This window comes from Elephas maximus, chromosome 24, assembly GCF_024166365.1.
Source record: "Elephas maximus indicus isolate mEleMax1 chromosome 24, mEleMax1 primary haplotype, whole genome shotgun sequence".
Taxonomy (NCBI): domain Eukaryota; kingdom Metazoa; phylum Chordata; class Mammalia; order Proboscidea; family Elephantidae; genus Elephas; species Elephas maximus.
In genome coordinates, this window is record NC_064842.1 from 14,029,242 (window position 1) to 14,054,830 (window position 25,589).

General features: G+C 37.9%; 1 protein-coding gene across 4 annotated transcripts in view; it reads right to left on the bottom strand.

Moving 5' to 3' along the window:
• Positions 1–25,589, bottom strand: part of WDR26 (WD repeat domain 26) — a 43,061-nt gene that overhangs the window by 16,068 nt on the left and 1,404 nt on the right. Inside the window, exons 2-8 of one of the 4 annotated variants that reach the window (XM_049868158.1) lie at positions 24,277–24,376; positions 24,074–24,178; positions 18,785–18,921; positions 15,739–15,836; positions 14,568–14,724; positions 7,069–7,207; positions 2,252–2,392 (exon numbers count right to left, since the gene is read on the bottom strand). In XM_049868158.1, coding sequence (XP_049724115.1) covers positions 2,252–2,392; positions 7,069–7,207; positions 14,568–14,724; positions 15,739–15,836; positions 18,785–18,921; positions 24,074–24,178; positions 24,277–24,376 — 877 coding nt within the window. Of the gene's footprint in view, positions 1–2,251; positions 2,393–7,068; positions 7,208–14,567; positions 14,725–15,738; positions 15,837–18,784; positions 18,985–24,073; positions 24,179–24,276; positions 24,377–25,589 lie in introns of all 4 variants that reach the window. The other 3 variants (XM_049868157.1, XM_049868156.1, XM_049868155.1) reach the window with 3 other exon arrangements.

Here is a 25,589-nt window from a genome sequence, read left to right on the forward strand (position 1 = left end):
AGAAACAATTGAAAATGCCGTAAAAGGCCACCCTCTTAGAACAAGTTTAAATATATAAAGTAATCAGAGTCAAACACTGTGAGAAAACATAGGCACTATACGTTAAGAGTCACTATTAACAGGATTTGAAGTTGTTAAAGGATTTCATTTTACTTGGATCCACAATCAATGCCTATGGAAGCAGCAGTTGAGAAATCAAATAACGTACCGTATTGGACAAATATGTTGCAAAAAAAAACCTCTTTAAACTGTTAAAAAGCAAAGATGTCACCTTGAGGGCTTAGGTGCCTAACCCAAGTCACCTCATATGCCTGTGAAAGCTGGACAGTGAATAAGGAAGACTGAAGAAGAATCAATGCCTTTCAATTACGCTGTTGACAAATACTGAATATGCATGGACTGACAGAAAAACAGACCTATCTTGGAGAAGTACAGTCAGAATGCTCCTTAGAAGCGAGGGTGGCAAGACTTTGTCTCACGTACTTTGGACATGTTAGCAGGAAGGGCCAATCCCTGGAGAAGGACATCATGCTTGTTAAAGTAGGGGGTTATTGAAAAAGAAGGCCCTTAGGGAGACAGACTGACACAGCGGCTGCAACAATGGGCTCAAACACAGCAATCGCTGTGAGGACAGCTCAGGACCTGGCAGCTTTTTGTTCCATTGAATACAGGGCTGCTGTGAGTCGGAAATGACTCCACGGCACCTAACAACATTATTACAGGATTTAGATTACATACCTCCTCCCTTTTGAGGAGGGGGAAAAAGCTTTTAATAGGAAAAAAAACTCTCATTGTTAGTTCAGGTTCACTTCAAGTTATGTTTTATTGAGAGAAGGCCACGTGTTCTATTCTGTGCATTGCTACCCCCTGAACACAAATAGAATGTGTGAATCTTGAAGTCTGCTTTAATAAAAATGGCATAAAAGAGATCTTTTAAACAACTGGGGATTTTTGATTACGAAATGAGTATTAAACATTATAGAACTGGAGTTAATGTGCTTAGACATAATATAGTATTGGTTATATGGAATGTCGTTTTCTAGGAGATACTGCTTATGTATTTAGGGGTAAATATGTTTGGAATTTACTTTCAAATGTTTTGAATATGGATATATGCGTTGAGTACGTATGTATGCAGGTACATACATATACGCGTGTATGTATATATACACACAATGTCACAAAAAAATCTTGAAATAGATTAAACAACTGCTGAACCTAGGGTAGTGAGCATACAGGTCATCACTGTAAATTTCAACGTTTTTGAAAAATTTTTAAATAAAAAGCTAGGGTTGAAACATAAGGAGATAACTAAGCAGTAAGGTTTTAATATGCAGATGACAGAATGAGAATTTTGGCCTATCCTCTTCGGCCCATCTCAGCATTCACTCTGCCCTCTACAAATCTGGATTCTTTCAGTCTTCTCTGTGGAGCTTCATCTTCACACTCTTTGTAAGGATTAACTTATTTACTGGTCCCTGGACTCAAAATCCTACCCATCAAGTTATACTTTTAGATCTAACCCACAGCCTGGCCTATTTTTTTTTTTTTTGCCTAGGGATTATAAAACAAAACAAAACAAAAAGATTATCATCTAACCTGTCAGTTTATATAAGTTTAAAAAATTTTTTTTAAATTGTAACTATAGGGCCTTCAAAACATGGCCTGTAAACAATGGAGTAAATATAACGCTAAGTTTTTCTAAAATGAGGCCCTGAACAAAGTTCAAATTTTCATTCAGAAACAGTAAAAAAAAAAACCCTAATAGGAAGTACTCAAAATACCATGTGGGTTTACCAAACTAGCTCAGAATAAAATATTAAATACTGGGTTTAAGGAGATGGTACAACTGCCATCAGAACGGAAAATTTGGTCTGATGCCCAAGCTTTCACACCTGAAAGGCAAATTTCATCCACAACTGTGAAACTGTGCAAAAACAACTATAAAATCCTTTGTGAGGTGCAAGAACCATGGTAATAAATAGTATAAATTCCATAGTACAAAGTATAACATTCTCAAAAACACTCGTATCGATCTTTCAAAAATTCTATTATGCTTAGCATAATATTTACATGTATAAATCTGGACACTTGTGAGCCGCTTGAAGAATGATCTTTTGTAAGAGATATGTTATAGTAACTTGGGTTAAATGGTCTTGTTCAACTGATGAACAAGAACAAAATTTTGATGAATACATGCAGTATGACTATGCTTTAATGAAAGGCTAATCCAAGGATGGAACTTGCTCACTTGGACATTCCAAAGCCAAAGCTCAGAGCAGTCATCTGGGCCACAAGCAACAAGATAGTTGTCATCTGGACTCCATGCAATATAAGAAACACCATAAGCATGTCCTTCTAATGTTTTAAGCAGTTTTAGCAGGTGAGTATCCTAGGAGAGAAAATAGATAACTCAGTTAACTCTCATTCCTGAAGTCACTGTTATCCAGCACAAAAATTTAAAATGGCTGATATACTTTGCTAATACAATTTAACCTGAAAAAGTTTTCACGTCAATTTTTCCCCCAACTGAACCTCTAACAGTTTGCTTCATAAAGATTCACTCACACTGCAATACGTATTAAGCATCTACTACAGACAAGGAGCCCTGGTGGTTTGTTTTTTGGGCTATAGACAAGGCACAGTGGCATGGAAATATAAAGATAACAGAGAATTTGTTAGGGACCTTTCAGGGGAACTAAAAACAGATGGGTGTCACAGAGCTACTACCTCTTATTAAACAAACAACTTTATTAAAATATAATTTACATACCACAAAACTCACCATTTTAAAGTGCACAACTACCACCACTATATAAATTTAAAACATTTTCATCATCCCCCCATAAAAAACCCCATACCCATTAGCAGCCACCTCCCATTCCCCTTCTCCACCCAAAAAAAAAAAAAAAAAAAAAACCCACTGCCGTTAAGTCAATTCCGACTTATAGCGACCCTGTAGGACAGAGCGGAACTGCCTCACAGGGTTTCCCAGAATGGCTGGTGGATTTGAACTGATGCCCTTCTGGTTAGCAACCATAGCTCTTGACCACTACGCCACCAGGGCTCCCCTCTCCCCACAGCCCCTGGCAACTATTATGCCTATTCTGAACATTTCATACAAATGGAATCATAAAATATGTGGCCTTTTGTGACTGGCTTATTTCATTCGGTACAATGTTTTCAAGGTTCATCCATGCTGTAGCATGTATCCGTACTTCATTCCTTTTCATTGCTAAATAAGATTTCACGGTACTGACACTGTGCTTCTCTACCATCACTTGATAGACATTTGGGCTGTTTGCTTATTTTGACTACTATGAATAATGCTGCTATGAACTTTTACCTACAAGGTTTTGCGTGCACGTATGTTTTCACTTCTGTAGGAGGTATCGAGGAGTAGAATTTCTAGATCATAAGGTAAGTCCACGTTTATTACTTTGAGAACATGCCAAACTGTTTTTAAAGTGGCTGCACCATTTTATAATCCTACCAGCAAAAGTACTACTTCGTAGTGGTAATTAAATTTAGTGCTAATCAGTATACCAGGCCCTACTCACAAAAAATATCTCGATTCCCACAAATCTGAGAGGTACGTAATGAAAGGAGGAAATGAATGTTTAGAAAGGTTAGAAACTTGCCTCTGTTAATAGTGTGTGTCAGGATTTGAATCTGGGCTGCAGGACTCAGCCCACGCTCTGGGCTCTGGAGACTGAACTGTAGGATGCAAGTGTAAGAAGTGGCAGGTGACAAGGCTGGGAAATTTTATGTGTTTATTTTAGACTAAAGGGTTAAATTTTATCCTGTGAGTGGACAGCCGCTTGAAATTTTAAGCCTGGGAATACATAAAACAGTATTTAACTTTAGGGAGAGGTAACTTAGACAACGACATGGAAGACGAATGAGAATGAAGAGATACAGGATAAGGAAACCCATAATGTGCCAATGCAACAGCCGCAGTTAAGAAACGAGGTTCCAAACTACAACGGTCAGGACTGAAAGAGGTCAGATCAAAAAATGCTTGGGAGATAAAACCGACACAGAATGTGACAAGAAATGTTTAAACACAACCTCCAGGTTTTGGTTTAATAGATGTGGGCAGGGAATAGAAGAAGTAAAAATTTGGCTAGAGGTGGGACAAAACAATGAGTTTTAGATTCAAGTCTGAAGGCTTACTGAGTCCAGTTTTGAGCCTGTGGGAAATTCCAGCAGAGATAACCTATAAGCAGTTGGAACTGCTCTGATGTTATTAGGTTGGGATTTTTTTTCAGAAATGTCACTGACAAATGGATTGTGTTAACTGTATTTTGTGTCTTCATTGGGCCCTAAGTCTGAGCATTCATACAATGTTCTAGTCCAAATCTCTACTGTTTTGACAAAACTGAATAGTTAACAATGCAAGTCCTTCTGACTCTTCTTGGGGAGAGGGCGTTAGTTAGTAGGCACATCAATAATATCCTCAGGTCAGAGTGGCGTGCGTAATTTATCAAGCAGGTCACGTTTTTCTGACTACTCAAGACCGTTGAGGGACAAACTTTCATTCATAGTGGCTTTCTTGATTCTGCACAAAGATTTGCTTCTAAATTGATGACAAAGTCATTCAGAAGTATGTGACTCAAAAAACAATTGTTCTTCTACGTTAATAAAATGATTCTATAAAAAGCAAAGTCGAAAAAAATGAGACAATACTCTATCTTTGCAAGTACTACACTTACAAACTAACATTACCTATTCAAAGTGGAAATTTCGTGTTCATTGAATCGGTATGACTTTGCTTAGATTTTTTGAGGGGGGGAAAATGACTAAAATTCGTTTTATGAAAAACTGTTAAAGGAAACCAGGCACTAGAATGACATCAATCACATCTTAAGGTTCTCTCTGTATTCTTTTTTCTATTAGAAAAAAGCACAAGAGAAGACAAACATTCATAAGTCGGTGTCAAATTTTCTCAAATACTATGTGATGTAACAAAAAGCCATTATACCAGGAGAATTAAAACCATTCCAAAGGACTCCCTGTAGTATAGCTGTTTAAAAATCATGGTCCCCAAAATCATCCATATTGCAGATTGGAACGTAAGCATTAACTCTGCATTTCCTAGGCGAACCTGGCCACAAAAGCCCTGTATACGTAACACCTATTAACAGTCTGCACGGCCAGTATTCTGGCAAAAACGCTCTGGAAAATATTGGCATAAAGGTCTAAACTCCTTAGCAAGGCATACAAGATCCCCCTTGATCTGACTGCTACTTACTCCTTCAACCTCATCTCCTAGTTTACCAAAAACGTTCCCCCAAATCCCAAGCCACATTTTCTTTCACACAAGGGCCATTCATTCCTAGCGAATGTTGCCTGAACAGTTCTTTAAGCCCTTCTTCATCTAAGACTTCCTTTTCTGACTTTCCCCAGCTCTCCAGCTGGATCTCTTCTACCAGCTCCCGCAGCAGTTACCACAGCACAATTACACCGTGTCACGTGCTCAGTCTGTCTTCCCTAGCAAAAGGCCTGGCACACAGCAGGTGCTCAATAAATACTTGCTAAATAAAGGGACTCTCACACATTGCTCCTAGAAAAACTTAGTAAAGGACAGTTTTGATACGGTTGCTTTCCTTTTCAGACAATTCAATGGCTTGCAAATGACTGCTGAATGAAATTACAACTCCTTAGAGTAGTATTCAAAGGCCATGATTTGAACCCAAACTCTTTTTCTAGTCTGATTTCCTACTCTTTAACCTTATTCATCCTAGTATCTTATCTTGGGGAAAGGGGAAATGGCAAGGGAAGCCCCCTCCCTTCCTACAACGCCCCTTCCCGAGCTCCACTTGTGTTATGTACACGAAGCTCAAATGCTACCTCTTCAATGAGGTACTCCATGTAAAGCTCCTTGGTGCTTTCGTAATGCTTTATATATACTGTAGGATGCTGATTTTACGGTGCTTTATTTCCCTTTCTAAACTGTACATTCCTTCAGCAGGAGTTCTTAACCTGAGATCTATAAGAAATGGTCCATGGGTAGAATCAGTGGTCCACGAACTGAAATGGGAAAAAGACCCATCTTTATTGTCACTAACTGCAACCTGAAATTCAGTACTTCCTTCCAACTTGAACGCAGGCAATTAATCATAAGAGTATTAGCAGTATCTGTGACTGTTACCAATAGAGATTCAAATATTTTCATATCATACTAGAGTTGTTGCAGATTATCTCAAAACATCATTTATGCTCATCATTACTTCAAAGTTCTGGTAGTTATAATCTGCTGCTAAAACTTGTTATTTAATGTGTTAATAAAGAAGCAACATATAACTCCACTGTAATCTGTTTTTCTACTACCTAGGTAACTATAATTCAATATAATTGGGTTTCCAATGTGTTTTGCACTTAAAAATATCATTCTTATGAAGAGTTCATATGTTTGCTGGACTCCTAAAAAGGTCTATGGTACCAAAAAAAAAAATAAAGAATCTTGTTTTAAGGCAAAAAGCGTATCTGAATTACCCTTCATCATTCATAGCTTATTGCAGGAGCATAATAATTGCTGTATGCTCTCAAATTTGAGTCCCCTCTTTTTAAAAATTTTCCTTTTATGGCTCCTTTTTTGTTCTTTCAACATGGGAGCCTCCCAAAAGAGATGTTCATATCTCACAGGGTTATTCAGAAAATCACACACGCACAGATTTAGCACAATTAACAGCTCAGTAACTTAGAAACTAATCTACACGTGCAAACCCTAGTGGCGTAGTGGCTAACTGCTACTGCTGCTAACCAAAGGGTCGGCAGTTCGAATCCGCCAGGCACTCCTTGGAGACTCTATGGGGCAGTCCCACTCTGTCCTCCAGGGTTGCTATAAGTCGGAACTGACTTGACAGCAACGGGATGGGCAGTTTTTTTGTAATCTACATACATATCTAGACAATACAGGAGAAAGTAAGAAGTGACAAAAACGATAAAAAATGCACTTAGAAAAGAATACCATTTATATATGCATATTTTAAAAATTAATAGTCAAAGAATTAGACTCAAAATGACCTCCTTTTGCGACCTAAACACTCACACTGGAGTACATACCGGATCAACTTGCCATATGATGACTGTTGTATCTTTTGATCCTGTTGCTAGTTTAGTGCCGTCATTAGAAAATTTACAAAACCACACTTCATTACAATGCTCCGTGAGTATCTGCTGAGTATAACATGGGAACTGCCTCCTAAAACAAAAAAGTCCACACATAATCATTCTTTCAAAATACTGTAAGGATAATGAAAAAGAGAAAACAACTGATAAAGCTTCTTTGGAGATTATAAACTTTAAAAATAAAACTCAGTTCATATGAAATCTTTTCATTAATTAACATGAAGTCAATACCTATAAATAAAAACTAATAGGACCTTCGTGTGTACCTATATAAACCGGCTGGCATCAGGTTCTTCTAGAAGGAATAACGTAACACCTCCATTTATATAAAATCTAGTTAAGCTTCTATCAGAAAAGCAACTTGGTATAACAAAAACAGAACTGCAGTCAGACAGTAAATCTAAATCCCTGCTCAGTCACAAGTTTTAAAACTGTCTTTAGCAAGTCATTTAACTCCTCTGAGCCTCAGTTCCCTCATCTATAAAATGAGATTAATATCTACCTAACAGCATTAGAAATGCATCTGAAGTTCCCAGAACGTAATAGAAGTCCAAATGGTGATTACTAGTATTATTGTGGAAGGAGCCCAGAAGCAGCACAATATGTAGTAGGGGCTGCAGTGGTTGAGTGTAGAGCTTTGAGCCTTAAGAATGGGAGAGCTAAGCTCTGGCAGACTTAGGTTCAAATCCTGGCTGAGCTACTTGCCAGCTGTGATTCTGGGGAAGTTATTTAATCTCTTTAAATCTCAATTTCTCCAAGAATAAAAGACAAAGCCTTATAAGATTCCTTATACAAGGATGAAATACAAGTTTGAAATAACGAATGTAAGGCATTTAGATCAGTTACTGTAAGAACGACTATTGTCATTAGGCACTCACTTTTTAAACTCATTCTGTCCTTTTCTAATTCCTACATCAGCACTGTTCAATAGAACTTTCTGTGACAATGAAAATATTATATACCTGTGCTGGCCAATACGGTACCCACCAAGTTAACATGTGGCTAGTGTGCCTGAGGGACTTTTTAATTTAAATGAATATGCTTTACGTTAACATTTAAATGTCCACATGTGGCTACTGGGGCCCTGGTGGCACAGTGGTTAAGAAGAGCTCAGGCTGCTAACCGAAAGGTCGGCGGTTCAAATCCATCAGCTGCTCCTTGGAAACCCTATGGGGCAGTTCCACTCTGTCCTATAGGGTCGCTATGAGTCGGAACCAACTCAACGGCAATGGGATGTGGTTAGTGGCTACTGTATTAGACAGTACAGCTCTATGTTATAAATTCTCTAAATTATTAAACAAAAAGTTATTTAACATTAATGGGTAAACTGTTAAGCCTGTCTTAAAAAATGGTCTTCTCTATTTTTCCCAAACCAATACATAATAGAAAAAATATACTGTCAATTCACCAGGGTGATCCAAAAACGAAAACCAAACCCACTGCTGTCAAATCAATTTCAACTCACAGCAACCCTGTAGGACAGAGCAAAACCGTCCCCATAGGGCTTCCAAGGAGTGGCTGGTCCAGTCACTCGAACCGCTGACCTTGTGGTTAGCAGCTGGTCTCTGAAACACTTGTGCCACCAGGGCAATCAATAGAGATGTCATTTAGTCGATGAGAAACACTTTACATGTAGGCATAAAATATACAGTTATTCGGATGGCTACAAGTTGACCATTAATGAAAAAATATATTTAAAATTAAGAGCAGCAAAGTGTCCTTAAGGAAGGACAGGTTCAAGGGTGAAAATCATCTAGTCTATCAAAAATTAGCTGTATTTGAGTATCACACTGAAGTGGTATTTAAATTGTCATTATCTTTATCATTAATCTTTTAAAAAGAGGAATGTAACAGCCCCCAATTTGTTAAAGGCCTACTTTTAGCTGCATACAAGTGAAAGTTTATATGTATGTGTTTGCTTTCAAATAAATTTAAAATCTAAGACGGCATTAAAAAAATACAGATTAGTACCTTTCCAAGTAAAACTGAAAAGGTAACATTTTAATCAAATTGAATCTTTTAAACTGTAAGTTGCTATATTTTATAGAAATCCTACTAAAGAAATTAATATTTATAAAGCCACCTATGGACACAGCCTTCCATTGGTTGGTTGTTGATGAAGAAACGCACAAGATTATTTAAATAAATAAATAAACAAAATGCTGTTTCTTCCGGTCAAATTTAACCAGCAATACGGATACCCTAACTGTGGAACACATAAAACGTATACAATCTGATAAAAGCTCTTCGAGTGCGGCTCTGGATTTTAAAAAAGAAGTCATAGTTCACTTATTCTTAACTAATTCTCTATTCACTAAAGAGAAACGAGAAAAGCTGATATTTAGATTTCAATGCTGATTAAATTTCTGAAAATATTGTTTTCTAGTTTCAATGCTAAAATCTGGTTTGTAAAAGGAAGTAAAGCAGACAATGAAAAATTATCAACTTTTGTTTTGAAGCCCTCTAGATGAATGTAGAGTACTAGGAATTAAGTCAAACCAGGTTCTATTTTCCCAGTTCAAAAATAAAGGGCATAACAACTCACTCTCAAGAACGTCTACGACTTGGTGCCTGACATGTCCCCCTTAGTGTCTTTAAATGTTATCTCTGGCGTGAAAAGTCAAAAGCTGACTCTCAGTTTTCCGGCTTGGGGAAACAGAGTAGATGGTAGCCTTTCACTGAGATAGGTAATTCAAGAGGAAAAGCAGACTTTGCAGCAATGGATAAGAGAGAGAAAAGCTCTACTTTGGACATGGTAAGTCTAAGGTATGCAAGCAACATCGAAATTGTTGTATTAAGGCCTAAGGCTTGGGAGGTAGCGCTAGTCCAGACTTACATCATGAGAACCATGGGAGTACAGCTTGAGGAGGAGTGTAAGATGAGGGAGGAAACATAATTCTGGAATACTCACTCATTAAAGGGACAAGCAAAGAGGCGGCACCTAAGGAAGACCCAGAAGTAGAACCAGAAATCTGGAATATTTTAGAAGTCAAAGAGTGAATTCCAAGACAGAGTAGTCAAATGCTACAGAAAGGCAAAGACACAGTCTGGAAAGAGTCCAGTGGATTTAACCGTGAAGAGGAGGTTCTCATCAACATCAGCAACAGTCTCTGTGTTATGTTACCTGCACAGGCCCTATTATTACAGCAACTGGAAGAATGAAGGGGAAAAAAGGCCACAGATATTATGAATGTACAGGAGGCATTTATATCAAGGGGTTGGCCATAAAACGGAGGAGAAAGAGTGATAATTAGGAAGAACATAGAGTCAAAGTTTTTTTTTTTTTAATTTTTTAAAGATTACAGAGAAAATTTTCCAATCAATGGCTATTTCTGACGAAAAAGAACTCTTTTACTCCTATGTAAAACTTCAGTGCTTTCCTACATAGGCTTACAGGAGCCTGGCCTCAATCTGAGAATTGGAAAAAGTCAGACCAAGTGTTTTTCATCATTTAATTTCATAGGTACTGGTATGTGAATGAAAACATCTGGGGGAAAATGTAGGTTCTAATCCCACAGATCTTCAAATAGAAAGGCTAGCTCTTAACCTATTGACAGCTCTTGAACTATAATGTCATTATCACTTCCAATGTATTCCACCAGCAATAAATTTATGAATGACAACAAAAATTTGGGTTTACAACTGCCTTAATTTTAACATTGTTCTCAACTTTCCTAAAAACCCAAAAAAACCAAACCCACTGCCACTGAGTCGATTCCAACTCACAGAGACTCTACAGGACGGAGTGGAACTGCTTCGAGGCTGTACATCTTTACAGAAGCAGACTGCCACATCTTTCTCCCGTGGAGCAGCTTGGGAATTCCAACCACTGACCTTCTGGTTAGTCGCCAAACACTTTATCCACTTAGCCACCTAAATTTCCTAACAACAACAACAAAAACTGAACAAACCTGTTGCCGTCGAGTCGATTACGACTCATAGTGACCTTAAGAGGGATATGACGCGTGAAATGACACAGCCTTTTAATCTATCACTTCCCGCTACCTCTATTCAATTTAAACAAAAAGATTAAAAATTCTCATAAGCAAGTGAAGGAACAGTGCTAAAGAGCAGAAAGGCTGAAAAATCAAAAGGTCAAACAAGGATGGAGAAGTCTCTGTAATCACGTTCTTTTAGGACATCTAAGATTTTCACTAAGTAATAATCCAAAGCTTCAAGATCATTTAAGGCTAATATTCCAAACAATTAGTATTTTTTTTTTTTTTTGCAATTGGGGAGGATGAGTTGAGAAGTCAACTACACTGACAAATGGTATACATCCAGAAATGCGCACCTAAAAAAATTATTTTAAATCACAGTGCAAATGTGCATATATACTTAATTTTTATGGGTACTCTGTAGTTCCTCATTTATGCAAAGTCTTCACATTTATATATTTTTGTCCTTCCTATTCATGTTTTCATTAGTTCTTCAATGATCTTTGGCAAAAGAAATTAAGCATGTCTACTGCAGCTGTTCCTCTTTGTGTTTAGTACATCAGAAACAAATCATTTCCTTCCTGGAGTCTGAAAGATTTCACAATTCATTTTCCAGTACCTTAAAAATTAAAGCTTTGCTTTAATTTTGGAGATCATTATTAAAATAGCAGGGACATTTGTACTCGAAATACTTTTAATATCAAAAGAGAAGCCTGAATTCTAACAAGTTAAACAATGTACACGAGTAGGTAAAATAACAAAACCTAAACTAGAAAAGTAGTAACTGTTATTCTGTTTTAGTTTATGGTCCATCTTCTAAAAAAAAAAAAGCAAAATTTTCATTATGGAAAAAGTACTTCTATCTTTATAAGCAGAAAATAATTTGGGGCTACAGTTAAAATAGCCACAATGTCCAGAAAAAGCACCACCAAGCTATCCTGGCACTCAAGGACAGTAAACACATGGATCACGGCATTCCCACACAACATCACTTACGAGTCTTTAAAAAAATTGTTAAATACATATTATACCGCCACAGTAGTCAAAACAGCCTGGTACTGGTACAACAACAGATACATAGACCATGGAACAGAATCGAGAATCCAGACATAAATCCATCCACATATGACCAGCTGATATTTGACAAAGACCCAAGGTCAGTTAAATGGGGAAAAGGCAGTCTCTTTAACAAATGGTGCCGGCACACTTGGGTGTCCATATGTAAAAAAATGAAACAAGACCCATACCTCACACCATGAATAAAAACTCAAAATGGATCAAAGACCTAAATATAAAATTTAAAACAGTAAAGGTCATGGAAGAAAAAATAGAGACACTGCTAGGAGCCCTACTACATGGCATAAACAGCATACAAAACATTACTAACAATGCAGAAGAGGAACTAGATAACTGGGAGCTCCTAAAAATCAAACGCCTATGCTCATCCAAAGACTCCACCAAAAGAGTAAAAAGATTACCTACAGACTGGGAAAAGGTTTTTAGCTATGACATTTCCCATCAGCGTCTGATTTCTAAAATCTACGTGATACTGCAAAAACTCAGCAACCAAAAGACAAATAACCCAATTTAAAAAATGGGCAAAGGATATGAACAGGCACTTCACTAAAGAAGACATTCAGGTAGCTAACAGATACAGAAGGCAATGCTCACGATCTTTTTTTTTTTCTTTAGAGAAATGCAAATCAAAACTAAAATGAGATTCTATCTTACTCCAACAAGAATGGCATTAATCCATAAAACACAAAATAATAAATGTTGGAGATGTGGAGAGACTGGAACACTTATATACTGCTGGTGGGAATGTAAAATGGAACAACCAATTTGGAAATCAATTTGGCGCTTCCTTAAAAAGCTAAAAATAGAACTACCATATGATCCAGCAATCCCACTCCTTGGAATATATCCTAGAGAAATAAGAGCTTTTACACGAACAGATACATGCATAGCCATGTTCATTGCAGCACTGTTTACAATAGCAAAAAGATGGACGCAACCAAGGTGCCCATCGACGGATGAATGGATAAATAAATTATGGTATATTCACACAATGGAATAATATGCATCAATAAAAAACAATGATGAATCCGTGAAACATCTCATAACATGGAGGAATCTGGAAGGCATTACGTTGAATGAAATAAGTCAGTTGCAAAAGGACAAATATTGTATGAGACCACTATTATAAGAACTCGAGAAATAGTTTAAACAGAGAAGAAAATATTCTTTGATGATTACGAGAGTGGGGAGGGATGGAGGGAGAGGAGTATTCACTAATTAGATAGTAGATAAGAGCTATTTTAGGTGAAGTGAAAGACAACACACAATACAGGAGAGGTCAGCACAACTGGGCTAAACCAAGAGCAAAAAAGTTTCCTGAACAACCCGAACGCTTTGAAGGCCAGAGTAGCAGGGGCAGGGGTTTGGGGGCCATGGTTTCAGGGGACACCTAGGTCAATCGGCATAATAAAAGCTATTAAGAAAACATTCTGCGTCCCACTTTGGAAAGTGGTGTCTGGGGTCTTAAGCGCTACCAAGTGGCCATCTAAGATGCATTGATTGGTCTCAACCCACCTGGAACAAAGGAGAATGAAGAACATCAAAGACACAAGGTAATTATGAGCCCAAGAGACAAACAGGGCCACATAAACCAGAGACTAAATCAGCCTGAGACCAGAAGAACAAGATGGTGCCCAGCTACAACCAATGACTGCCCTGACAGGGAACACAACAGAGAACCCCTGAAGGAGCAGGAGAGCAGTGGGATGCAGACTTCAAATTCTCATAAAAAGACCAGACTTAATGGTCTGACTGAAACTAGAAGGACCCCGGAGGTCATGGTCCTCAGACCTTCTGTTAGCCCAAGACTGGAACCATTCCTAAAGCCAACTCTTCAGACAGGGATTGGACTGGACTACAAGATAGAAAATGATACTGGTGAGGAGTGAGCTTCTTGGCTCAAGCAGACACATGAGAATATGTGGGCAGCTCCTGTCTGGAGGCGAGATGAGAAGGCAGAGGGGGACACGAGCTGGCTGAATAGGCATGGGGTAATACAGGGTAGAGAGAAGGAGTGTGCTGTCTCATTAGGAGGAGAGCAACAAGGAGTATATAGCAAGGTGTATATATATTTTTGTAAGAGAGACTGACTTGTTTTGAAAGCTTTCACTTAAAGCACAATAAAAATAAAAAGAGAAAAAAAAATTGTTAAATAGAGGAAATGACTAGCCAAACCCACAGACAGGAAAAGAAAGAGTAAGCTTTACAGCTTCAATTCTCAAGGTGTGGCTTATGATACAAACATACATAAATTTCTTTTAATTTTCAACATTAGTGGTTCTACTTGCGAACACAGGCTAAATCAGATATGAATTATAGCTACAGGATAAAATGCTAAAAAAGAAAACATTTATGTAAAGTTCACAAGTGAGTCTGTGAGACGTGTGTATGCCAGAGTACGCGAGGCCTGCGTCTTACCGACTGCAAACGTGATCTATCAGCAGAGATACAGAGCCCAGATCGTTATCGAGTTTGGTGTTGTGATACAGGCACCGATCCCTCTGCAGTTCCACAGCCTGCCGCAGCAGAGTCTGTAAACGCCGTGGGGGAAGCATCACTGATGGTGGTAGATAGGCTTGAAGGGAAGACGTTTTAAAAAAGAGAAATATTAAAGGAAAAAAACAACAACAGTGTAAACTTTTATTTAATACCTTTGCTCATCTTCCGCTACAACGGCCCCTTCCCCAACCATACTGTGTCTCTTAAACGTAATCTCTGTGAATATCTGTCGGCAGCTTGAGCTACGTACGTCATCACTAGAATGGGGCCTACTTGTCTAGGAGTGCTTTATTTTGTGTGTGGATTTTCTAAAAAGAAAAAAAAATCTAAAGATGACTGTATACTAGAGGGGGTCTGTGCATTACTAGAAGTGAAGGTAAAATCTCCACATAAAAAGGGCCAAAATGCTGTCAACAGGTCAAGTTCCAGGCCCCATTAAATCGCTCCTAATGCAGAGGACGCTACGGAAATTCAGGGACTACCTGGTGTTCTGTTATTAATACCAATCTATTCCAGCCCTTCAGTGCCTTATACCTCCTCAACTATCTGGTTTCCTGATTCTTAGGGTTTCCATTCCCACCTTAACATGAAAATTATAGACTAATATGATTTGACTAGAGATGGGAAGAAGGTCCTTTCCATAACGATTTGGCAAAAATTAAACTCTCACTCTAATTTGAAAATTCTCTAATGGATTTGGGTGGAGAGTGAAACAATTTACCTTAGGGGGGGAAAAATTATGACTTACTATTGAAATCAACAAAACATTTAAAACATTCGTGGTTTACATTTTTTTTCTCTAACCACAGCACTTTCCCCCCTAAACAAAATCTGAGGAACACCACTGCGTAAAACCAATCAAAGCAGAAATGCTCTGGGAACAGTGCCTTCTCACTCACGCCTTAGCTCAGCTTCGTGGACTGCACGGCAAAGTTTAAAACCTGTGGTTTAAAGGGCCTCCTGACGGATCCTCTTTGTCCCCGCTCTAACAAAGCTCAATGATAAGTGTGGCTTGATACGAGTTTCACTGACTCCTAATGTCTACTAACCTTAGAGGAAGCACAGAAAGATCAAAAATTATGACTCTTACTCTGAAGTTTGTCCAATAGTTTGGATCGGGAAGCTGTGCCCTTGCCTTCCCATTCTGCTTTTGCACGTAGGTCTTCCGCATGGCTACACATCAGATACCTAAAAACACATCAGAGACAGCAGCAAACATCAAACCCTTTTCTTTGGAATAAATGTAATTAAAAAATATTGGATATCTAGTTCTTATTAAGAAAGAACATATCAAGAAGAAGTTTCTACAATGAATCCAATTGATTAGTATACCTGGCACCTGGGTATAATTACTAAGATGTAATTTAACAGTAACAGCTAACACACACAGTATTATTGCTGTGTTATGTTATCTATTAATGGTATATGTTCTATACTATTATATTACTATATATACTGCAGCTCTTATTGTGTGCCAAACTCTGTTCTAAGCACTCAACACCTATTAGTTCATTTAATCTTAACAGTCCTGTATGAGGGAAGCCCTATTATTATCCTGCTTTTTATAATGAAGAAATCAAAGCAAAGAAAGCTTAAGTAACTTCTCTATAACCAAGAACAAAGTAGGATATGAACCTGGGCCTTCCAGTGCCATATCCAGTCTTAGCCACTATGCCAACTAGAGCACTTCTCAATAGTAGAACAAGACAAAACAAAAAAAACTCAAAAAATCTTCAAAGATACTTTTACTAAGCTAATTAAACAAACACAACGTACCTCCGAGAGTTTATCATAAATATCACACAGGAACTGGTATAATTGGATCATAATCTTTATGTCATCTTGTGTCAGGCACTGAGACGCCTGAGCACAAAATCTGGGACTTGTTTTACAACTCCATGTACCGATGGAGGCATAAACTCTAAAGTTCACAGACTCTGGAGAACAGATAAAGGGTCCCTGCTAGAAGTGCGACCTTGACTTGGTTCTGGCTCTTCTCAGAAGAACCAGCTTTAAAAGTAAAAGAAGTGAAGTTGCTCTTCGATCATGGAGATCAGGTCTGCTGTTTTGTCTGGTACTTCGCCAGACAAGGAGCCCTGGTGGTGCAGTGGTTAACAGCTCGGCTGCTAAGCAAAAGGTCAGCAGTTCAAATCCACCAGCCGCTCCTTGGCAACCCTATGGGGCAGTTCTACTCTGTCCTACAGGGTCGCTATGAGTCAAAATCTACTCAATGGCAACAAGTTTTTGCCAAATTGGTTCTTTTCACTTGTAAAAAGGGTTTTAAATAGGACAGTGAGGATTAAATAAAATGAAGCATATCAAGTACATGGTCTACTGCTTGGTACACAGGTGGTGCTCAATAAATGATAATATAAGGAAACCCTCAGTTACCAGCAGTATCACCTCCTCCTTTAAAAAAAAAAAAAAACTACATAAACCATATTTCACTTAAGAGTCTAAATGATTTTCATAGCCTTTTCAAAACCTAAGAGCACAACTGCTTGTTCTCTTGCTATTTAGTAGATAAATAACGCCTTAGCTGATGAGAAGAACTTACTTTAAACAGTATGAGTAATTAAGACACAAAACACACGGTATAAGAAGGCGGATACTGTGAACATATTGGTTTCCAAAATAACTTTTTGGGAGTAAATTTTATTACCAATAATTATGTGGAAAAATTGTTCACAGCTCATCCTTTTGTCCATCATCTTGTATTTAAAAACTCATTATGTGCCAAGTGCTGCTCTAGGTGCTAAGATCGTATCATATGGTGATAGCTGCTATGAAGAAAGACGTAAGAGGTGATAACAGAGCGACATGATAGGAAACGCCTGGTGGAGCTGTTTCACACTGGCCGGTCTGAGGAGAGGACACCTAGGCTGGGGCCTCGGCAACCAGTACCCAGCTCTACAGACTGGGGTAGGTGCGTTTAAGGTAGAGCCAACAGTGCAGGTGCCTTAAGGCTCGGCAAGTTAAGAAACAAAGACCATCAATGCCACTAAAGAGTAATAATTAAGGGAAAAGATGGCAGGAAAGGGTCTGGGTAGCGGTTTTGAACTTTATCTTAAATGTGCTCGAAAGCCAGTGGAACGGAGTGAAACGGTTTATTTAAGATTCTACTCATGTATTTCTTTAGCTGCTGTGTCAGATACGCATTGTTAATGGAGCAAGCGTGAAGGCAGCGAGACCAGTCAGGAGGCTACTGTAGAATTCTGAGAGAGATACCTGCTGCTTAACTAGGATGGAAATTGTGAAGACGGACAGAACTGGACAAATCTGGGATGTTTTTGGGTTAGGCTAATTCACGCCGAAGTTAAAAGACAAAGGAAAAGCAAGGGTGAGCATTAAGCTCCTGGACTGAGTAAATGGGTGGAAGGTGGTGCTATTTACTGAGGCAAGGAAACCTAGAGGAGGAAAAGGTCTTCGGTAGGGGGTGCGGGGGCGGTGGCAGTGGGTGGATGGACAGCTGAAACCAAGAATTCTGTTTGGAACAAATTAAGTTTGTTCTAGTGGACTTCCAAAAGGAGACTGTCAAGTAAGTTGTCACACATACACATCTGAAGGTCAGATGAGATCATAAATCTGGGAGCCACTGGCATATGGATAATATATAAAAGGCCTGTACAGAATCAGCTTACCTGGGAAGAATATGCAGATAAAGGATAAAAGAGGGGCCAGGATCAATCCCTGGGGAACTTGAACATTTAAAGGAATGGATGTGAGGATAAAATGAGATTGTGTATACGAAATGCTCAGCAAAGTCCCCAGCACATGACAAGTATTCACTAAAAAACGTTTATATGTACTAGTCCTAGAAACGTCATTGCTTACTGTGATCCGTGCCACAGGGTTTTTATACAAGGCTTTGAAACGCCATTTCACCGGCAATACATTTTTTCTCCCTTTCACCTGCTGAATTCTCTCTCTCTAGCCTAACGTGGAAAGCTTTCTAGGATAACAAAATTACTCTGTACACATGTAAGTGAATTTACCCAAATATTATCTAAGTATTTAGCAATATTCAGGGACTTAGATCTTGGAAAAACGTTAAAGAAGTGTGACTTGAGAAAAGTAACCATTGTAAAAATAACAGCCCCTCCACCAACCTGAAGTCTAGAACGAAGCTTCCTTACCCACTGAGAACATGAATGCGCTCCGTATTGTATTTCAGTGGCGTCAATTCACAGCGGAGAACCTGAAGGGCCTCCAGGACCTTGCCGTCCTCCAGGTATTCCAGGTACTTCTGCTGCAGCAGCAGAAACTTCATCCTCTGACATGACAGAAAGCAGCAGTCAGGGGAAAAGTCGACGGAAGTTTCAGAACATGTTTGTGCCTAAACAGAACAGTAGAAACCATTCTACTATGCCCTTTGAAAATAACTTTTTATAAAGCTTCAAGATGACTCACAATATTTTGGTTTAATAGAGTCATAGTAGATTAATGTCACTTTGCTCAATTTCACATCATCATAAAACTCTACTTTGGAATAATAATTTCAAATCAGACAAGATCATTAGTGACCAAAGCATAAAGAGTAAAAAAGTAAATTTAACCACAAAACATTCATCTACACTTTTATTTCAAGCATGAAATTTTAGAACAATTTCAAGTATTCAAGCTGCCTTTTAAAAAGTCTCACTTTTATCATGGGGCATGCGGAGAGGGTGTTACACAAGTATTGAAAAGCTGGGAGAAAAACCAGTTAATCAAAGAATTATTTAAAAGCCACACTGTGAAAAAAGGACTAAGTACAGCAGAAAGCAGAACTAAAACCATTACGTACAAGTTGTAAAGTGTCAGATTGTGGCTTATCAAAAGTAAGAAGCGCTGTCCAACAAATGGACTAGAGGCTGGTTTGCAAAACACTGAGTTCTCTATGGCTAAAGTGGACAAGCACTGCTGAAACGGCCAACGATTCGTTACGTATATATTTACCACGATAAGAATAACAAAATACATGAAAGTAGAAGCATAAGCTTGATGGACCACCTCCCTCTAGATGCTGTAACGGGATGCCTGCGTCAGAGGGTCAAACAAAGATCTTTAAAGGGATCCAGTATTTGTATATCTGTAATAATCTGGTCACTGATGCATTTAACTACAAAGCACTTTCTCCTCGAAAGGATAAACCACTTCCTGCTTATTGTGAAGTATTTCACTCTTAGTTTATTTTTCTGAAATGTTTGGTTTTAATATTTTTTAATACTTACTACTCATCTTTTAACTTAAAAGTGATCATTACAATCACAGGACTTTTGCTACAGAAGTTTGTGAAAAGCTACGCTAGAGAAGAGGTTTATGAATATTAAGTTTGAAATTTCTTTCAAACCTTCAAAGAATTAAGGATCACCGCTTAAAGGGACCCTTCATTATACCTGCTACCTGTGGAATGGAGCAAGCCAACTGGTGTGGCTTTTTTTTTTTTAAACTACTTTTTGAAAGTAGGTATAAAATGTTAGTCACATTCAGAAACTTCAATGAATAGCATGGTACAAATCTCAAATCCACTTAAAATAAAAACCCAAATGACAGCTCTTTAATTAGAAATATTAAAAAAAAAAATACCGCTGCCACAAAATGGTATTGAGAATTTACCATTTATTTATGGAATTAAGATTATAATGAACTGCTTTGCAAGACTTTCTAAAGAAGGAATATTTAGAAGAGAAGTATAAACTATGGCTTTATAAAAAAGGCTTCTAGGGAAAGTAAACGAAACAAAAAAACTCTCACATAAGTTAGCCATATATTCAAACACACCCTTTATAAAATACATTGCTTATGCTTGGTATTCATTTATTCTTAAATCTGTAACTAAACAATAACAACAAAAACAGCTTTAAAATGTGAAACGAGCCCCCATATAACTAGAAAAACTACGCTTACCAAATCTTACATATACTGTTAGGATGACTAACATTTCAGAGTAATTACCAAGATTCCCTAAAAAATATGTGGCTATGCATATAGCCTGAAGTTAACCTTTACATGCCAAATAAAAAATAACCTTCAAATCCAGCAGGTGACAAAAAACAAAACCGTAAAAACAAAAAATATCTAAAAATCAAAAGATTTTATATTGAAATTATTCTGGATATTCTCACCATTTTTTCTGCAAAAAAAATTTCAATTCTTTGTGAAATGAAGAGCTCACATATTCCCATTTATCACTATATTAAATGTTTCTTTTCATATAGTATATTTTTGATTCAAGCTTGAGAATAGTATTTAGTTGCAGATTTTTTTCATTTAAATGCCACATGGAACTGGCCTCCATGTGTATTTAATTTCTTCACTAAGTTTTCTTACCAAATGGGAATTTGGGGGATTTTTTTTTTTTTTAATTCAGGGCAAGTCTTTTACTAATCTGTTTCTTCGTATCAGTCATTAGGTCCTATGCACACACACTCCCCATTCCAATGTGTGTAGGGACAGTGCCCTGAGTGCCACTCCACTCGTTTCCCCACCAAGATCCTGACAGAAATGTTACTCTACTTCTATGGGGCAGAGGTGGGGCAGAAGAGGAAGGCGGGGCAAAACCCTGAAAGAAGCCAATATAAACACACTTTTCTGTATATACAGGGAACGCTATCAAAGCAGTGTAGGATCATTTCTCTCTGAGTCACTTTATCCAGATTAAGACAAAGAATATCCTCAAACAGGTATCAAATCCTGGTATTGTACACAGTAACCAATGTGCTGCTGGCCAAGCTCAGGTAGGTCTGGCTGAGAAAGAAGATCTTTATTCTCTGAAAAATCAGTTCAGCAACTCAAGTATTTGACACACATAATAAGGATAGGGGATAAAATGGTATTTACCTCCTCAAGTTTAAAGAAAGGAGTTCTTAATTCACAAATGGTATCAATGATGACGTTAATTTACTGAAGAAGTTTTAGAAATCAGGCAAAACTGAGGCTTGCCAGAATGGGACAGGGCTCCCTACTAAGGGTTTTTTTCCTTTAATTTAAAGATCATGAGCTTCTTAAACGAAAAGGAAAGAAACAGGCTGAGAAATAAACTCTCCTTTCTTTCCCCAACTCCTTCCTAATCAGGCCTCTCTAAGAGATTATTTCTGGTCACTGATGCTTTTTCAGCATCTCTGGGCCCAGTAATACGTCGTATCTCCTAATATCCAATAAAAACTTGAAATTTCTAAGTGACCAGCATGCTTGCAAGACAGCTTTACACTATCTTTGAGGTAAGGTGTTGCCTCCCACCTCACCCGATATTTAAATTTCCTTATCTTTTCCTTCCATATTATTTATCAAATTGAACTTAATGTGGAAAAAAAACTCAGAAGTTATACAGGAAGTCTGGCTATCAAGGGCAGTCTCGGCTAACTTAGTAGTCGTTCTAACTCTGAGAATAAAGTTATAACCAAGTTATATCAATCATGACTCAGAGAGAAGGGGAAATGAATTATATTTAAACCATGACACTCAAACTCCTCCCTACTTGACTTTAAAATGTATTAGTTTTTGTAGGTCAAGTTAATATCTGAATAATTTCCTTAAGCATATTTTTAAATTAAAAAATAATCAAACATATATACACACATACACACAAGTATCTTCTATTGGTCTCAGGTATCCACCCAAATTTCCCAAACCTGGCTAGTCATATTTGAACCTAAACCCAAAAAAATGTTGATTCATGTGCTCAAGCTTTCGGAAGATCCAGAGCACATTCTGCTATTTGCAGTATTACCTGACAGGAGACAATTTAAAAATGGGGGGAGGGAGGAGAGTAGAGAATGTGGTGGAAACATTCAGGTTTAAAAAATAAAATATAATTTTAGCCTAGACTAAGTCTTTAAATGTGTCTGGATACACAGCTAAAATAATCACACTTAAGAAAACAAATAGTTGTATTCTAAAGTATTATTACAAATTTAATCTTACACTAGACTGTCTTCTGAAGGCAGGGTAAGGAAGAGGAGTAAATCTAAAGACAGTCTGCAAGGTGAAGGGCAACTTTAAAAACATTGCACTGCATCTTCGGAAGCAACTCATTCAACACCGCTCACGGTGACGAAGTTGGAACCCCTGTCTTTGTATAAATACCTAAACGGTTTGATGGCGTGAGGCTCAGCCAGAGACTTAATCTTCATCTTTTATTAGATCCTAGAATGTTCTATAGACTGAACAAGCTGTAAAAAGAAAGGATTCCTCCTTATTATCTACAGCTACCTCTCTTCAGTTTACACGTGGCTTCTAATGAAGGTTTCTAATGAGACAGTCATAATTTAAACCCATTACAGAAGTCTCAAATTACTATAAACCAATACTAAAAAAAAAAGGAAGTGGCCCTATTAAAAATTTTACTACTAAATTACAGATATAATTTGGGTGAGGCTTAAAAAAGGAAAACAATCCTCCAAGAAACCACACTTGTATAGAATTATATTAAGAACTTGAAAACAAGATTTCAAAAAGAAAGAAAAGAAAAACCCAGTTAGGCTCTGTTAGGTTTACAGACAAAGACAGAAAAGGTTAAAGTTTGACCCAATTAAAAAAATCAAAATGTAACAGTCATTTACTAATATTTAACAAACAGCTGTTTTCCCTACTTCACTTCCTATTCGCCTTCTTTCCCTCCCCCACCAGACAGGAAACTGCTTTTGACAACAAATGAATCAGCTAGAAGTTAAAAAGCCAGCAGCCAGCAGCCAGCAGCTGATTCTTCATGGTTTCCAATCACAAGCACTTAGAAAAAACTTATCCCCTTATCTCCCTCACCAACATTTACTGAAGAATTAAAGCACATCAGGATAAAAGACTCATTAAGATTTATGAAAGAGGCTTACAAGTTAACCTACGAAATTGATCTTGTAGGGGAAACAAGGCCAATAAGCAAAGCCCAATTTGCATACCAACCCTCCACCAGAATGACACACATTACACAAACTTTGACACTGTCAATTCACACAACTGGAATGCAAGAGCGGAAATGGTGCGCACACCAATGGATTTGGTTTGAATTAGCTAATTCTCCAAGGTTTAAAAAAAAAAAAAAAAAGACCATTAATGTATAAGCTACTTAAGGCTGTATGGATGCACACATACTCAAAACACATTTCCTTCTCACCAGCACATTTAGTATTTTAAGTAATATAAAAATATAACTTACTCTTCGCTCTAACAAACATAAAACTATTCACAGCGCGAAAGCTGAAGGCCTTTCCATACGATTCACGCAGCGCTTAACTTACACGCTCGGTTCACTGATCACGACGCCAACGACACAAAGCTCTAACTTTCAACCATGATCAACGCTCATTCTACAAGTTGAGTTTACAGATACAATTATACGAAATTGAACTATTTTAGGCCTTATCTTTTACAAGAGGCAGAGGCCTAGTATTATTAATAACCGACTACAATAAGCATAAATGTGAAACTAAGAACAAAAGTGTATTTACCACAATTATTCCCACCAACGTTTGAGAGATTTCAAGGGCGCCTCTTACCACAATAGCATGAGGAGAGTGCACTAGAGGCTTTAGTTCATTCAGGTCATTCTCCGCCTGCAAAACCGGTATAAAAGGAAACAGACACGTCACAAAGCGCACGTCCGATACGTAACGTTAGCGGCAGTCACACAGCTCTATGTGCCCTACTTTACCTTATCCCAGTCTCCTTCCATGACATGATTTCGGAATTTGGTAGCAGAAGGATGTTCTAAACGACATCCTGACTCTTGCATGAGGAGATCAACAGTCTGGCTGCAGGAGAGATACAGTGTAAAAAAGACCCGACCGACTTCAGGTTGTGCTCTTCCAAACAAACTCATGTCCAGGCAAACACTTGCAAAAGTTTTTATGCTAACCTCAGTGACCGAGAACAAGGAGACAGCTTTGATGTGCTTTAAACAATCTTGATTTTTAAATGGCCACCTACGTTTACAACTTAGTCAAGTGGAAAACCTTTCTTGGCTCTAAAATCAAAATCAATCCTTCCCAGTTCTGCCATTTAATGCCTCGTAAGTTTAAAAAAGTATACAATTTCTAAAAATGTGTTGTAACCAACTGGCTGAATAAATGAGAAAATCAGGCTCCGTATACGAATTATGTTACTACATTTTGAAAAGATAAAAATTATGAGCTCCATACAAGGTGACAGAGATGACCTGTGTTAAGTGAGAGCCTTACATCCAGACCTTACGTTTGTGAAGAAGTTCTACTAGGTCAATCTTTAAAATAAATCTAGCATCAAAAACCATTCCCTTTCTCTCTATACTAAAAATAGCAAATTTACTATGGTGTAGGTTCCAAACAGTCACGAGTTATTTCCTCCTGCTGCTGTCAGCTTGCTTCTTGTCTCAGTAATATGTTCTGTTAGCATTTACAAAATCTGTTTTCATAGTAATCCATTTCCTTAAGGAATAAAATGGAATCTTCCTACAATATACATCTCTTTGAGAGCTTAAACGGTTCATCAAATGCAGTTTCTTCCATGAGATATTTTGATATCTAAGAACCTTCATTTATCAGTTTTAGGTATGTGTGTTTCAATGTTAATTCAGCTCTATTCGTTTCTCGGCTACCAACAGTGCCATGATCTGCTTGAGAATCAAAACGGTTATGTCAGTTTTTAATACTCCTGCCTCCCCCCAAAACAAATCTATATATCAAACACTACCCATTGGCTAGCCTCGCAGTTTATTTTAATCTGAGCTTTGGAGCTAGGAAACTGTTGTATTTTTCCCCCTTTTAGTCTCATTCTGGTTCTGGCTCATCTACCTCCTCCCTGGAACCTGACCTTCCACAGGAGTTTTTCTTTGTGTGTGTACAAAATGATGGTCCTGGGCCAAGGCCTGTGCCTACTTCCACCCTATTTTAGGTATACAAGGCCACCTACATTGTATTTGAAAACAAATGATTCACCGGATCAGATGCCCCCCTTTGAGACAATCATCTCCGTCTGAAATCAGGCTTT